This window comes from Harpia harpyja, chromosome 8, assembly GCF_026419915.1.
Source record: "Harpia harpyja isolate bHarHar1 chromosome 8, bHarHar1 primary haplotype, whole genome shotgun sequence".
Classification (NCBI taxonomy): Eukaryota; Metazoa; Chordata; class Aves; order Accipitriformes; family Accipitridae; genus Harpia; species Harpia harpyja.
The window spans coordinates 535,332-549,916 of NC_068947.1; the positions used below are offsets into that span (position 1 = coordinate 535,332).

At 39.9% G+C, this 14,585-nt stretch overlaps 1 protein-coding gene across 2 annotated transcripts in view; it reads right to left on the reverse strand.

Annotated features, from left to right (window-relative positions):
• The window catches only part of PHKA2 (phosphorylase kinase regulatory subunit alpha 2), a 45,048-nt gene that overhangs the window by 9,810 nt on the left and 20,653 nt on the right, over window positions 1–14,585 (reverse strand). For both annotated transcript variants that reach the window (XM_052794159.1, XM_052794160.1), the window contains exons 15-25: window positions 13,480–13,589; window positions 10,615–10,759; window positions 10,081–10,159; window positions 8,634–8,797; window positions 7,921–8,094; window positions 6,664–6,752; window positions 5,389–5,522; window positions 3,707–3,863; window positions 2,199–2,278; window positions 1,872–1,950; window positions 1,617–1,746 (exon numbers count right to left, since the gene is read on the reverse strand). In XM_052794159.1, the coding sequence (XP_052650119.1) occupies window positions 1,617–1,746; window positions 1,872–1,950; window positions 2,199–2,278; window positions 3,707–3,863; window positions 5,389–5,522; window positions 6,664–6,752; window positions 7,921–8,094; window positions 8,634–8,797; window positions 10,081–10,159; window positions 10,615–10,759; window positions 13,480–13,589 (1,341 nt within the window). The remainder of the gene's footprint in view (window positions 1–1,616; window positions 1,747–1,871; window positions 1,951–2,198; window positions 2,279–3,706; window positions 3,864–5,388; window positions 5,523–6,663; window positions 6,753–7,920; window positions 8,095–8,633; window positions 8,798–10,080; window positions 10,160–10,614; window positions 10,760–13,479; window positions 13,590–14,585) is intronic.

Below are 14,585 nucleotides of genomic sequence, written 5' to 3' on the forward strand. Positions count from 1 at the left end.
AAGCAAGCTGTTGATGAATGAAGTTCAGTCACATTTACCTTTGTGGCTGATGCTTCCTTTAAAAAAAATACGTAGAGTCACATTTCAAAGAAAATACATTTCAGGACTAAACAACAAACACTGCATGGAAATAACACTACTTGCATTAGTGAATATTATGCTGCAGCTTGTGCAAAATCTCACTGAAGCTGATGATGAGAAAGCAGTTGCTCCTTTGTAGAGCAAGATCACTTGGAAAGGCATTACAGCTATCTCCCAACAGCATCTAGATCTAAATTACAGAGCCAGAGTTATTACATAAAGAAACGCATGCATGTGGAAGGCTTGTGTTATATTTGATTAAAGGGTCATGCTTGTAAGTGAGAGGGAGAAAAAGCACATACGTACACAGGAGCACATGTGTGCACAGACAAGTCTCCCACAGGACAACATGGAAAAGGCAGCAGTGAAGCCAATGGCAGTGTACAAAGCAGCTGTCGTTTAAGGCTAAGGAATAACGAAAGGGACCTCAGGAAAGACAGGCTTTGCACTGTGAACAAAGCAGCTTCTGCTATTCAGCTACAGGTTTGGGGGAAACAGGGCGTTTTGTACACTCTTCACAGAGAAAGAGAATTATCCCATAAAATTACTTCACTCCTTTTGTCAACTTCTCCTAAGGAAGAAACTTGCTACCCGCCGCTGGCAGCTAGCCACTGAAGTTAGAAAGCAGCAGTGTCCGAAGTGGGCTCCATCTAACCAACTACCAGGGACCCCCCTCTGCACTCCACGAGGGAGAAAACTGGGGAGACCAGAAAATATGCTTCCACAAAGTCATCCCCCTCTAGGATGTGCTAGGGCATTAGAAATGGTAACAAGAGCTGAGCCACAAAAATATGGCCCAGATCATGCTCCTAAGTATCAGCATTTGACTATATAGTTGTCACATTAACTTGATTACTTTTCATGACTGCTCATTCTTAGACTTCTAACCCCTTTCAACAGGGAAAATTCTTCAGATCTCTCTTCAGTCATGATTTCCCTCTAGTTTCACTTTTCCAAAAAGAGTTTTAAAGTATTTTTGCCTTGCACCACTTGTTACTTACTTCTTGGGTTTTTGTAGGACATATGCAACATCTTAGGGGCCTGTAAGAATTTTTACTGACCTCCTGGCAAAACAACATATCACTAGCTGAAATCTAAACAGCAAATACTTTTCAACTAAGCACATTCAAGGGGAGAAGGCTTACACATCAGAAGTTACTTTGAATAAAAACTATCAGACCTATGAATTAAGGCTCAAATATTCAGAAGATACCTAGGGTCCTAATTCTCATTGACGTTAGTGGCATTGGGTCCCTAAATACACACACATGCAATTTGATGACCTGGACCTCAAACATTTACTGAAAGTCAGGGGACTTACTTATTTAATATCCACTCCAGTTTGAATAACTGGGAGATGGGGGGACAGGAATCTTTCGTTAAGTCAAAAAGAGAAGTTATTTTCAAAGTTTGTAACTGTGCATGCTGAATGAAGAAGTTACTAAAAGGATTTAACACATATAAATGAAAAATCAACCACTGAGGGGAAGCAGAAATAACGTCAATAAGTACCCTTATGATAAAATCGCTCTTACCTGAGCATTTCAGACTTCGAGCCAGCTCAGTGGCCATCACCTGAATTATCAGACCAATGCGGAGCCTGAGCATCTCCACAAAAAGACTAGGCTGTGACCGGACGTACATCGCCAAGTACATAATTATTTCCTGTAAGGACAAATCCGTAAGGGCATCCATTCAGAGTGGGTCCTCTTGGCTTTCCCAGTCCCAGAGCAAACACTGGTGCCACACTGGGCACTGCTGAAAGAACCCTTTTTACGCATGCTGTATACCTGTGTCAGGACTGCAATACTGATGTCTTGGCCGCTGGCTTCATAAATAAGATCTGTGAGCTCCTCAGGCGGTAGTGGGCTGCAAGAAGGCAAACCACAGTTAGCAGTGACTCAGGCACCTGCTATTAACCTCTTGAACAAGGACCGGAACCAAGCCACCCAGAAATATCTTTGTACCACAAAGGCACCTACGATTCTGCCTGGGCAGCTGCAATTCCTTCTGAAGGCGAGGAATAAATTTTAAAACCAGATAATAGCAGCAGAACAGTACTGGCAAGAACACGAAGGGCAGGCTGCTTCTGTAACCGAGGCAGAGCTCCAACTTACGTGGTAATGATTTTCTCGCGGGGTTCTGGTGGCAGGCCCACTGTAAGTTGCTTGTGGTGTGACAGAAGGTCTGTGCATGCCTATCACAATGGGACAGAAAGCAAGAGACCCTTCTCTGAGTCATGTGGAAGTGATACAGCTTTTAATTCCTGAAAGTGAAGCATTTCTTTAGCAATATTTAAGTGCATTTCTACTAACTATGAGACATGCAGAGCCAGCAGAATGCTGTTAACTAGTTGCCAGTTGTTAATTGAGGTCAACAGGGCTATGAGAGTCTGTCCAGGCTGAAAGCCTGCTTTTTCCCACTCAGTGAAATCAGCAGCATAATGATTAGGGACTCCAGAGGGGCTGGCAGATCAATAAAGGACTTCACCCTTTATCATAAGATAAAAGTTTGTTCTTTATGCAAGACAACAAACATTTTTGATCATTGAAAAACTTGGCAGTATTAGCTTAAAAAAGTCCTGCATACTAATATATCTCTTAAAAGAAACAAACACCAAACATACTGCATCACATTCCTGAATTAGGCACCTTGATACATTCTGAAAACAGTGTTTCCCCCAGTACCACGGTGTTTACTCTTTTATATCAACCTTTAAAAGTGTGTGTTCAGTTGACCTGTTTTAGCATCCTGAATCAAAGACCTCACAGAGCAATGTTCCTCTGATTTTGAAGAGTCTATCTTCCCTCCCTTAACGTGGAACAAACCAGATCATCTCTACTCTCTTCCTCCCCAATTCTTTGTCAGTACCTTCTCAATTTAATACACAGGGCTTTCTGTGAGCATGTCTGTACTCCTTCTCCATCATATCTTGAGGATGGAAAAGGTTATGTGCTTAATGTAGTACCATGCAGGGCGATTATCACAAATTGCTCCCTGCAGATATGACTGTCACTAAAATAGGGCATCCTAGGTGTGACAGTCAAAGCTTTGAAAATGGCCACGAATTAGAGAAAGAGCTCTTCAGAAATATGCAGGGATAAGTAGGAAATTAAACAAATATTTTGGAGTACTTGAGAGGAAACATTTTCGTAATGTTCAAAAATCAAATCTGTACCCTTACAGGGGATCTTTCTTGTTACCAATGGGATGGAAGTCAGCAGAACATTTTTTTGCATCATTGCTAGCACCTTGACGTACTGGTGCTCCAAAACTGTTCATGCTATCACAATAGCAATAGACCATTACCAATGACAACTACAGCTTTCAAAGCACATAATTAAGCTTCTCCAATTACCAGAGATGAAATGAAGCCTTCACATTTATAGTGTGACATTCTCAGTCCATGCCAATATTAGCACAGTTCGCAGTACAGATGAAAGGTAAAGATGTCATAATAAGATTTTAGATCAGAAAAGCAACCAATGTTTACTGAAAAATGCTCCACTATGTATGTTTTGAAGTAAGACCAGAAGAAGGGCAAGCACAAGCCCCAGCAGCAAACTGGTAGTTTTATCTCTGTTTCCAGACAGGAAACTGAACCAGCACTATTTGTATTTCATACCTCAGCCAGGACTTCCACTCTCTTTTTGAGCATGCCGGAAATATAACGGATTAAGCCCCATTCTTGATTGAGGCCTGCCTTTCTGTAGAGCTCATTGAGTAGGCAATGAACGGTGACGCCGTACTGTCCATCCAGCTCTGTGTCCCAGTCAGCGCCTCTGCCAGAAAAGTCACGTAAGGTAACTGTCATCAGCTAAAATGCTACACTGCTTAACCTTACCACACAACAAGCAGCCTGATTTTGATTGCATTGCTCATTTTGGTGACAGAATTAAGTAGTACATGGGACATGTGGGCCTTCACCAGGCATCGGTTATACATGGACAAAACCCTCTTGATACCAGGAACTTTCATATCAATTTAAGCACTCACTTCGCCATGAGCCTGTGACTTCAAAGCAACCACCCAAAGGGTTTCCCACCAGACTTTAAATTGAGCATGCACGCAGAGAGTCTGCTGGAGGAACGCTCCATGTGGTGCTTTTTCAGAGCAGAATTCAGCAACGTCTTCAGTACTGCTGAAGACTGCACCCGTTTTTCAAATGCCTCAGAGAACCCTTAAGTTTTTTTGCCCTGCCTCTTTCTTAGCTATTAACTAAGCTTCCACGCTGCTTATGCCATTACTGAAAAAAATCAAAGGAGATTTCTGTTCCTCTCCTGGTTTTGAAATTCACTGCATTATGGCTTCTCTTTGACAATGTTTTAAAGCATCACAGAATGACCTTTCAACTCCTGCTGGAGGGGCAGAGTCCACCACAAGTCCACCTGCCTGCCCAACAGAGACTCCCATGGTGAAACAAGCGCAGAACAGGAAATTAAGGGGGTTATGTGTAGTTAAACAACAAAATGGTATTTTTTCAGGATTTCCTTTGCTCTTTAAGAGAGGCTGCTAAACATTTTGCTTGGGAAATCAAGAAGATCAAAGAAGAGGTCTTCACAGGAGAAAGACTAAAATAAACAAAAATACAATCTTTGTAGCAGTAAGAAAGACCATCTTTGATTAACACATGCTTGCACCCAAAGCTAACTTCCTGACAGGTTCCAGCAGTATTCTCCTGCACAGGAAAAAAAGCCCAGTAAATGCACTCCAGAAGGTGATTCCATTGGTTTGTATTTGCATTTGTTCCCATGAAACCTATTTAAATAGCAGCTGTTTACTAACCCCAGCAACTGGGGTTAGATTGTTTCAAAAAACGTTTTGAAGAGCACTGAGTTTTAGCCAGTGGTGCACCTGAACATGCACAGGGATTAGAGGAAAAATAGTGACTACTCATTAAAATTGCATTTTGCTTTTAGTTAGAAAACGAGAAGATGAAGTTTCCCTCCGCTTCCCTTCTTGTGTATAAAAATCACACCAAATCTTTGTCAACTATTAAGTGCCACAAATATAGCAAGGCATGGTCTCATTCACGGAAAGGATTTGTGCGTTTCACTTGTGAGCCTTGGAGCCTGTATGTATTCGTAACTGTGTGCCAATCAACTCTGAAACTTGCACAAGAATTTTTTTGTATCCAAATCATTTATGTAATCAAGCTAACTGAAAAAAAGCTTGTTAAAGCACAAAATATTTTAATCTCTCCCCTCAAAACACAACCCTGAACAGTGAAAAGCTTTTGCACAAGAATAATCAGATAGTTGTGACCAAACTTAAAGATGCTTTAAAGTTTATACTCAGACAACTCACTTCAGTATATGCAAGATATATAAGATATCTGCTTGATCATGGAGCGTTGGACATTCCTTCAGCTGCTCAACAAGCTTCCTGCAATCCAAATCACCATGAGCATCTTTAGGTAAGTGCAAAACATTTTCACGGTCCTGATAACAAAGATGGATGAAAAAAAAAAAAATCAACAAAATGGTCTTGAAAAAAGTAGCAGATCAAATTCAAACTGTAACTTCCCACTAAACAATACAACAAACTTGCAACATAACTCTGCACTTGAAATACAGACACATGACATAGTTCTTGCCAGACTATTGCAAACATGAAAAGATGACTAATCCCAGGAAACACAACACCCAGAATGGAACTTTGTCTCTAATTTTGGTTCAATCAACAAGGAAAGCCATTTTTTGGACAAAACAAAGAAATATTTTGTCAAAGAAGGAAACCAAATTATTTGCATGCTTTTCCTGTCATTTGCTGTCACTTGTAAAGAGAAAAGCAGAAGGGTACTACCTTTTTTTAGTTGAAATAATTCAGAGCTTTCTGAGTTCAATCTCTAACCTGTATATATGTGGTGCTTTATGAATGCAATGTTGCCATAATAAATTTTTCAAACTTATGGAACTAATATTAACTAATCAGATGATGCAATCCTGTGGCGAGTTCTTGGATGAAGAGTACTTTTGCTTAATAAGCTATTCAGCAATTTATATGGTCCTAAAATACCATTTCCACAAACAGAGCCTGTAGAGCAGAATCCTTCAGGAGGCTGGATACAACCTCCTGCAACCATTCTCAGCTGCTGGTCCCATGTACTAAGACAAAACAAGTGCCCAGCACAACCCCATCTTCATGCCTTGCAGTGGGATTTGGCTGGTGCCTTAAGGACACCGGTCCTTTCACACACTCCCCTCCTGCCCAGACATTACTGTAAGTAACATTTCTTGGAGACCATCTCTAAAGGCTGTGAACATCCTGTCCTTCCCTTTGTGTGTTCAGTTAGAACTAAAGACAATGACTTAACTTTTGGCCTTTAAAAATAAGCACCTATTACATTATTTTGTTTGCACATACAATTAAATACTTTCCACTTGATAATGTTTATTAATTACAATATTTAACCAAAAAACCTTCACCCCGCCAAAAAATAAATTTGAAACCAAGGGAGTAGACAATGGCTTGTCTGTGAAGAAAAATGACAATTAGCATAGGGTTTGGCTGGGAAACATAGGAAAGGCCATAGTATTGCATCCTAAAAACATGAACAGCATAAAAATTCCCACAGCTTACCTTTGTCTCAAAGAAATGGGGATTATCAACAAGATTCAAAGACTTCCGGTGCGTGTTCAGAACTTTAGTGGGAAGAGACATAGACACAGCTGGAAAACAAAGCCACCAGAAAAAAAAGAAAAAAGAAAAAAAAAAGAAATGAAATGAAAATCGAAAATACCTACATGGAGCAACTGTACTAGGCAAAACCAACAGAAATACCTCCAAGAGTCAAAATACAGAGGCAACGCTTCTGAGATGCTGTGCATAGAACTCAGAGACAAGCTCACATTCTGAACCTTATCTCCTTGCAGGCTTGCTCCAAGAGCTTCTGAGATCAGCATGTCAAAGGCTCAGGCACTACACACTCAGCTGATACCTCTTACGATGGCACACTCAGCTGATACCTCTTACGATGGCACACTCAGCTGATACCTCTTACGATGGCCCATGCCTCAGAAATCCTACAGCCCAATGACTTGACTCTGCTAAGCATTTCAAACATTTTAACAGGATGTATGTGAAGAAAATGGTCTAACTGGTAAGATATCGTAATTAAAATGATAATAGTAAATACAGGCTAATGCTCTGTTAACTTCATATGTTGAATTCAATAGAGGATCAGATGATGTGGCATATGAAATATGGGAGAAAAGACTAACAAAAAAGCTTAAGTTATTAATTTACACTGAAGTTAAGGGAAGCCTTCCCTTAACCAGGGCATTGAATACTACACACCTACATATAAAACAATGCATATGTTGGAATCTATTTACAAATTCAGTCAAAGCATTATTTTGGTGTAAATCCTCCAGTCTATTAGAAACATAGCATAATTAGGAATACTGTCCTCCCTCTCTACTCTGTTTGTTCTTACAAATTTAGAAAGTACATGCACATATGTATGTTCTTCTGGCATTGAAACATTTAATTCCGCAACAACTTTATTAAAATAAGAAATATTTTGTATAAACAAAGACAAAAAAAATGAATTCACTGACTCAGGTTCTAAAATTCTACCCAAATGAGAAGCTGTAGCAGCTTCCATAACATTAACTTTGAATGTTAAGTTTCATAGCAGGTTATTTATGTATACACCAAGACATGGGATACTGTGGGAACACGAGAGTAACAGCTTCACAGTCATTCTTATTTCTTGATAACTACAACATACTCATGCCACTAGTTCTTTTTAAATGGCAAAATTTTGAAATACCTGAAGTTACCCCAAACCAGGTTTTCTATTATTATCACTAAATAAATAATAGGGAGAAATACCTGGAACCTCCAAGCCCTTTGTCTTGGCCATTATTGACAGTATCTCTTTCGTGGAATGGTTTGCACTGAACACAGGTGGTTGATTCACAGTCTTTGAAGTTGGAGGCAGGTATGACTTCAGTGCTGTACTCTGCAGGACTTCATTTATATACTGATCCAGCTCATCCTGGCTTTCTAGTGTGACATACATAAAAGAAAAGGTTTATTAAAGGTAAAAATCATAATTTATCAGTGCTTTTTTTCAAACATACCGCTCTATTCTTGCTTATATAGAAGGGCACACAAAAATAGAAGACTATCATAAGCAAGAGATTTTTAAGCTGAACAAATTGGAAAGGAAAAAAAATTAATCTATTTTTGACAGTTACGTTACAAAGTTGTTCATGGTTGGACTCGATGATCTTAAAGGTCTTTTCCAAACTAAATTATTCTATGATTCTATCTCACACACACACACGCACGCTCATCTGCTGACTCTTCAGACTCAGCTTTACTGCAGCAGTTGCTGGTCAATGCCATACTATGAACATAGAAATAATACGCACAAATTCCCTCTCCAACTTAAGTCATGCAGGTCCTGTCCTCAGACTGATGCACGAGAAACCTGAATGACTGTCAACTGTGCACAAAATAGACTCTGCTTTGTAGGTAAACCCAGGCTCTGCTGATAGAACTTGACAGAGAAAAAAACCTGAAGCATGAAAAAACACTACCGCTTTCACAGAAATCTGCTGGATAGCCTCCATATTCACTGTCAGGACTATTACGGCCTTCATTAGGGTCATCAAACAGTTTTACATCACAGTCTGGATCCAGGAAGCTCAGATATGTATGAAAAGAGGTGGTAAGAAATTCTGATAGCTTGCCTATCTTCACCCTGCAAACAGGAACGTGTGCCAAACAGCGTTAACATCCACCATTTTGATACTGATTAATGCTCACTGAGCTTTCAGCGACTCCTCCAAAATTTACAAGACCTACTGTTAAATCCACCTTTGGTAACTACAAAAGAGCAGATACTGATAACCGAGAAAAACAAATGTAACTCCCTGGGGAGTTGGCCAGGGGACACCGTGGCTCAGGGATTGGCTGGGCACTGGTTAGTGGGTGGTGAGCAATTGTATTGTGCATCACTTGTTTTGCATATTCTATTAATTATTATTATTTTCCCCTTCTTCTCTGTCCTATTAAACTGTCTTTATCTCAACCCACAATTTTTACTTCCCCCCCTGCCCCCCGATTCTCTCCCCCATCCCACTGGGGGGGGGGGGGGAAGTGAGGGGTTCAGATAAAGATAGTTTAATAGGACAGAAAAGGAAATTATTATTATTATTATTATGTGGTCATTAGCTGCTGACCAGTGCCCAGCCAGTCTCTGAGCCACAGTGTCCCCTGGCCAGCTCCCCCCAGTTTATATACTGGGCATGACATCACATGGTATGGAATACCTCTTTGGCCAGTTTGGGTCAGCTGTCCTTGCTCTGTCCCCTCCCAGTTTCTCGTGCCCCTCCAGCCTCCACTGGCAGGGCAGTACGAGAAGCTGAAAAGTCCTTGATTTAGTATAAACACTGCTTAGCAACAACTAAAACGTCAGTGTGTTACCAACATTATTCTCATCCTAAATCCAGCACTATACCAGTTACTAGGAATAAAATTAACTTTATTCCAGCCGAAACCAGGACAAACAGAAAGCACATCTGATTGTCAGAGGAAGGTACTGATTGAGGGTGGGCAAGCAGACAGGGAGTTACTGTAGCATCATATTAAATTGCTTTTGTATGTAGATAAATGGAACACATAAGCTTAAGTACTACATGTAATTCATGTTTAAAACATGTCCAATAACTGTGAAAGATAATTACTTCTTAAAAACAGAAGCCCAGCCAAGACCAAGTTTTTGTATTTCCAAAGGTCTGACATTTGTTTTTCCTTATCCATTAATGGCAGTCAGAGATGGTACACCTCTTGGGAGACAGATCTTTCACATTGCATCTGAGGTCCAGCTACCATCTCATTGCCACATAATAAAGCTGAAACTTCTCTCTCTGCAGAGTTCCAGTACAAGATCTGTGCACTATCACAAGTTCAAAACTGAGGCTTGTATAGGATTTAATTAAAAAAAAAATCACGGAGAGACCCATCTGAGGGTTCTGACATTACCTTGCACCTCCAAAATAACCATCCTCTAATTTTCTTATGGTGGCAAGAACCGCTGGATGAATGTCAGTACCATCATCAACTAAAAAAGAATAATGGAAGAGTTGAAGCTTACCAACATGTTCTTAAATTATCATGTCCAAATAAACTGTATCACTGGGTGTTCTCTACAAAGGAAATCAGACAAATCTAAAACAGAACCCACAACTACTATCAATACTAGCTTATTCAAAAAACCCCAAACAAACAAACAAACAAAACCCAACCCACTCAAGACAAGTTTCAAAGGGTTTTCTATCAAATTTCTTTGGACAGAAATAGTACAGAGACAATGGGGAGATGCAAGGATATAAAGGGGGAGTAAAACCAAAATGAAGTAGTACCAATTCAGCGTATACTTGAGAAAGTTACACTGTACTTTTGGTGTTAAAACTCAGATGTTGAAACAGTCATGCCACCTGCCTCCTCTCAAACCGAGTTCCATCCTACTCCTCCGCAGTAAGCTACTCCACTTGAAACAGAGAAAATTAAGTTTACCAAGCATTGTGTGGGTGATGGGAAATGTCAGAGTTGGTCTCCCTGTCATCCTCCAACAAGAAGTTAGGTAAGCCAGCTCTGTCTTAAGCATCTCCACAATCATCTGATTGTCTAGAGCCAGATAGAAGTGATGCTGGTCAGTAAACTAGAGAACAGAGAAATATGGCATATGAGTAGCTGTTGGTGCTCTCCTTACTTTTTCCTGTTTCCTCCTTTAAATCATTCACCAAAGCCATATGAGCTATTCTTGACCACAAAACAAACTGCATGAATTAATCTAACAAGGCCTGTGACTGTGAAAAAGAAACCCATGCTTGTGCAGAGTCCATTTTCTTACACTTGTAGGCTGACCATGAAAGAAGCAAGCCACACAAATAAAAAGCAGACAATCACACCCATGAAGTAGAATCTTCCCAATGATGAATTACAGTAACCTATGACCTGGGAGATGGAAGCACTCTAGATGTGGAAGAAAAAACTAATGATAGCAACAAAAACAATGAATAGTCTTAAGTGCATGCTGGGGACTGGGAACTAGTAACTGTATGTCTCTTGGGAACAATCTGAAAGTCAAGCAGAATACAGAAAAGCTGGCAGTTACTGTGGAAAAAAGGTACATAAAATGTACAATTGTAAAATGTGCTGTTCCCACTACAGAGGAAAACCAAGAACCACAGTAAGAGACTATTATGGATGCTTCAGGAGCTAGAAACCAAAAAAGCTGGACAAACAATGGAAAGTATGTCAAAGCAGCCACAACAAAAGTTAAGGAATCACATAAGTCTTGGGGAGGGGTGGAAAAAGGAGGCTGGGATATAGAATAAACATCAATTAGTAAGACACATAGTGGTCAAGGAGAAAACATCCTGTAAACACATCAGAAGTAACAGGGAAACAGAAACTGTAGGTCTGTTAATAAAGAAAGAAAGGAGGTAGGAAGCGAGGATACAGACAAGCTGAAGCATTCTATGCTGTTTTTACTGACAGAAGAAAAGTAGCAAATTATGACCTGTAATACAAAGCGATACGAGTCCAGCCTCAGTATGGGAAGAAAAGGTTAAAGAGCACATAAATTCAAGCTGGAAAAGTCCAGAGAAATTACTTCATAGAATTTAAGGAACTAGCCAAAACAATTCCTGAGCCACTTGCAATTAGTTTTGATAATTCAGGAAGAAGTCCCAGAAATCCAGAGAGAAGCAAACGCACTGCCTGTCTTTAAAAAGGAAGAGCCAGGATCACACAGACCAGTCAAGCAAATTTTAGTGCCTGAAAGCACAGGAAAACAAAGCCAGTTTGAGACTGCCAAGATAATTACAAAATGATAAAGCAAGATGGCCGAACAGTCATATCAAAAACCAATCTCAGCAAACAAGTCCAATTTCCTTCTTTGGGGGCAACTAGGTGATAGGTACAAGAAGGTGGCTGACATCTCTCAACTTTTGCAAATTTTCACACTAGTGAGCTGAAGAAAAAACACCCAAGGAGGCAGAGCTGCTTGAAAAATTGTTCTCAAAAGGTAGTTATTAACCATTTTTTTCAGAATGAGAGGGTATCTAAAAGGGGTCAGCCTTTGCCCCACACCTCGTCGATGTTTTCATTAGATAACAAGATGAAATACAAATAACAAAACCACAAAATTTGTGGACATTAGTCAAGATCAACAGAGATGATTTAATAGCTAATGTTAGGAAGGTGAAATTAAACATTAACTCCACCCCCCTCAAAAAAGTGTCAGGGGGAAATGTCTGGCTACAAAGTACAACAGAAAATGTTATGGAGGTTTTAGTCAAACACGGAATAAACAGGAACTGCCAGTGTGTTGCTAATGCAAAGACAAATGCCATTTTGGAATACATTAATACATACTTGATACATGGCAAGATTTCAGCTGGAATATTGGGTCCTACATACATAGTAAGATATGGACAAAGAGATATTTTGAAAAAAATCACCACTAAGGAATTTTTCCCTTATTTGCAAAGTCAAAATTGGTGTGGGGGAACAACACAACAAATAATCTGTTATAAAGCTGCTTGCGATCAATTGATATGGGGAAGAATGGGAAGGGATGCACATTTTTTTGCAGCATATCTCATATTGTTTGGATATTATGAAGCACTACAGAAGCCACCTATGGAGTCCACTGAATGTCTTCCACTGGAATTTAAAGACTACATTAGTCAAACATCTATTTAGGAGGGTGTGAACATTCTTTATCCTGCTTCAGTTGCACATGTTTAGAGTAGGTGACCCCTTGACCTTCTAGTACGAACTGCTAGAATAAGTCTACAGGAATAAGTGAGTCGTATTTCATTAAATGTATAAAGAACAGCCATTAATTCTGGCAGGATCCAAACTTTCAGCTACATTGAAAAAGGCACTAAACAGAAAACAAAGACAGAACATCCCTTTCTCAGCACTATTGACCCTTTCAACAATATAATGAAAAGATTACATCTTAATCGCTTGGGGGTTACAGTACTTGGCACGCTTAGGTGAAACTAAATTTTTGATCAAAGCAATCAGTAGAAAGATATATTAAGTGACCTATTTCTGGAGAAAATATTTCATTAGCTAGAATGTTGGTTCGGGCAGAGATCAGTAACAACTTTGTACTATTGATTTGCTGTGTTCTCCTAAGCCAGAAGCCAAAGGCGGCAGACTCTGTATGACAGAAGAGAGATTTATCAGCACTCCTACCATGCTGATCATCCAACGCTCTGGAAAACCCCACAAAGCAAACCACATCTGCTTTATCAGCCCTGCTCTACCTAAAGTAGAGTGACAGCACGTTAAAGCAAAGTGCTTCACTAATTATTAGCCATTAACTAAGCAGTGATTTCCCTGCCAGCTTCACACGCTCACCTGAGGGGTAAAAGCAAATATTTGATTTCTTATCACATACAGCTTGGATGTGCCTAACACTCCAATATGTCGGTGTGGCCGTCCGCTTAATTTCATGTTCTTGTTCCGGCCTGTAAAGAAAAGAGAAAGAAAAAAATGTCTCACCTAACATTTCCTGTGTGGTTTTCCACAACAACCATTTTAGACAAGGAGATCTACTTCATTGATATCAGCAAGGCAGAAGACAGATGACAGAGTGAGATGCTACAGACTGGTCCATTGTAGCAACCAGTTCTTCAAAGGCCTGATTAAAAATAAAAATTTTGGCTTCACTGACCATGGGATTGGGTCTTTTAATTATAGTCATTGCTCAGCACCCAAAGCTTCACCACCAAGAAGGACAGGCGTATGCCCTTTCAAAAACAAGGCCATCAACATGAAACAGAAAACTGCAGTGCTTTCACTGCAGAACCGTAAAAATTCTTGCCCACAGAAGGCTAAATCCAAATACAAAGTACATCCAAATACAAAGACAGATTTTCATTCTTTTCACCAGGCTAATAAGCTCCACTTTTCTCAGTAGAGCTTATCAGCAGATGATCTGCACTGCACCCTTTGTTCTAACAGCCAGGAGCTGACTTGAATCTGTCTGACAAGGAATATGAGCCAAACAACCACGTGCCTGAAAAAATACCACTGTGAACATTCCCAAAGAAGTCACTGTTAAAAACAATACACCAATGTGTCAAATCATCCTACTCACCCCCCCACTAGTGAGAGAAAGCTATTATGAATTATTATGAAATAAATGTAAGGTTCAGCAAAGCCCTCCAAATGTTTCATTCGTTAAAAGTTCTTCGTGATAAAGAGACAGATTCTTTCCCAAAAGCAGCACATGCAATTTCCCTTCTCCATATACAGGGCACACTTTATAAGACTTATTTGAAGGCTCCATTACTTTGGATGCTTCAAAAAATCTTCCTGTTAAAACAAACAAACAAAAAACCAACAAAAACCACCACAACAAAAAACCCCTGAACCCACCCCACGAACAACCTCATACCCTCCCCTCAGCATTATCTGTAACCAAACTGCCATGGGAACATGCTCCAGACTGACAGAGAAGC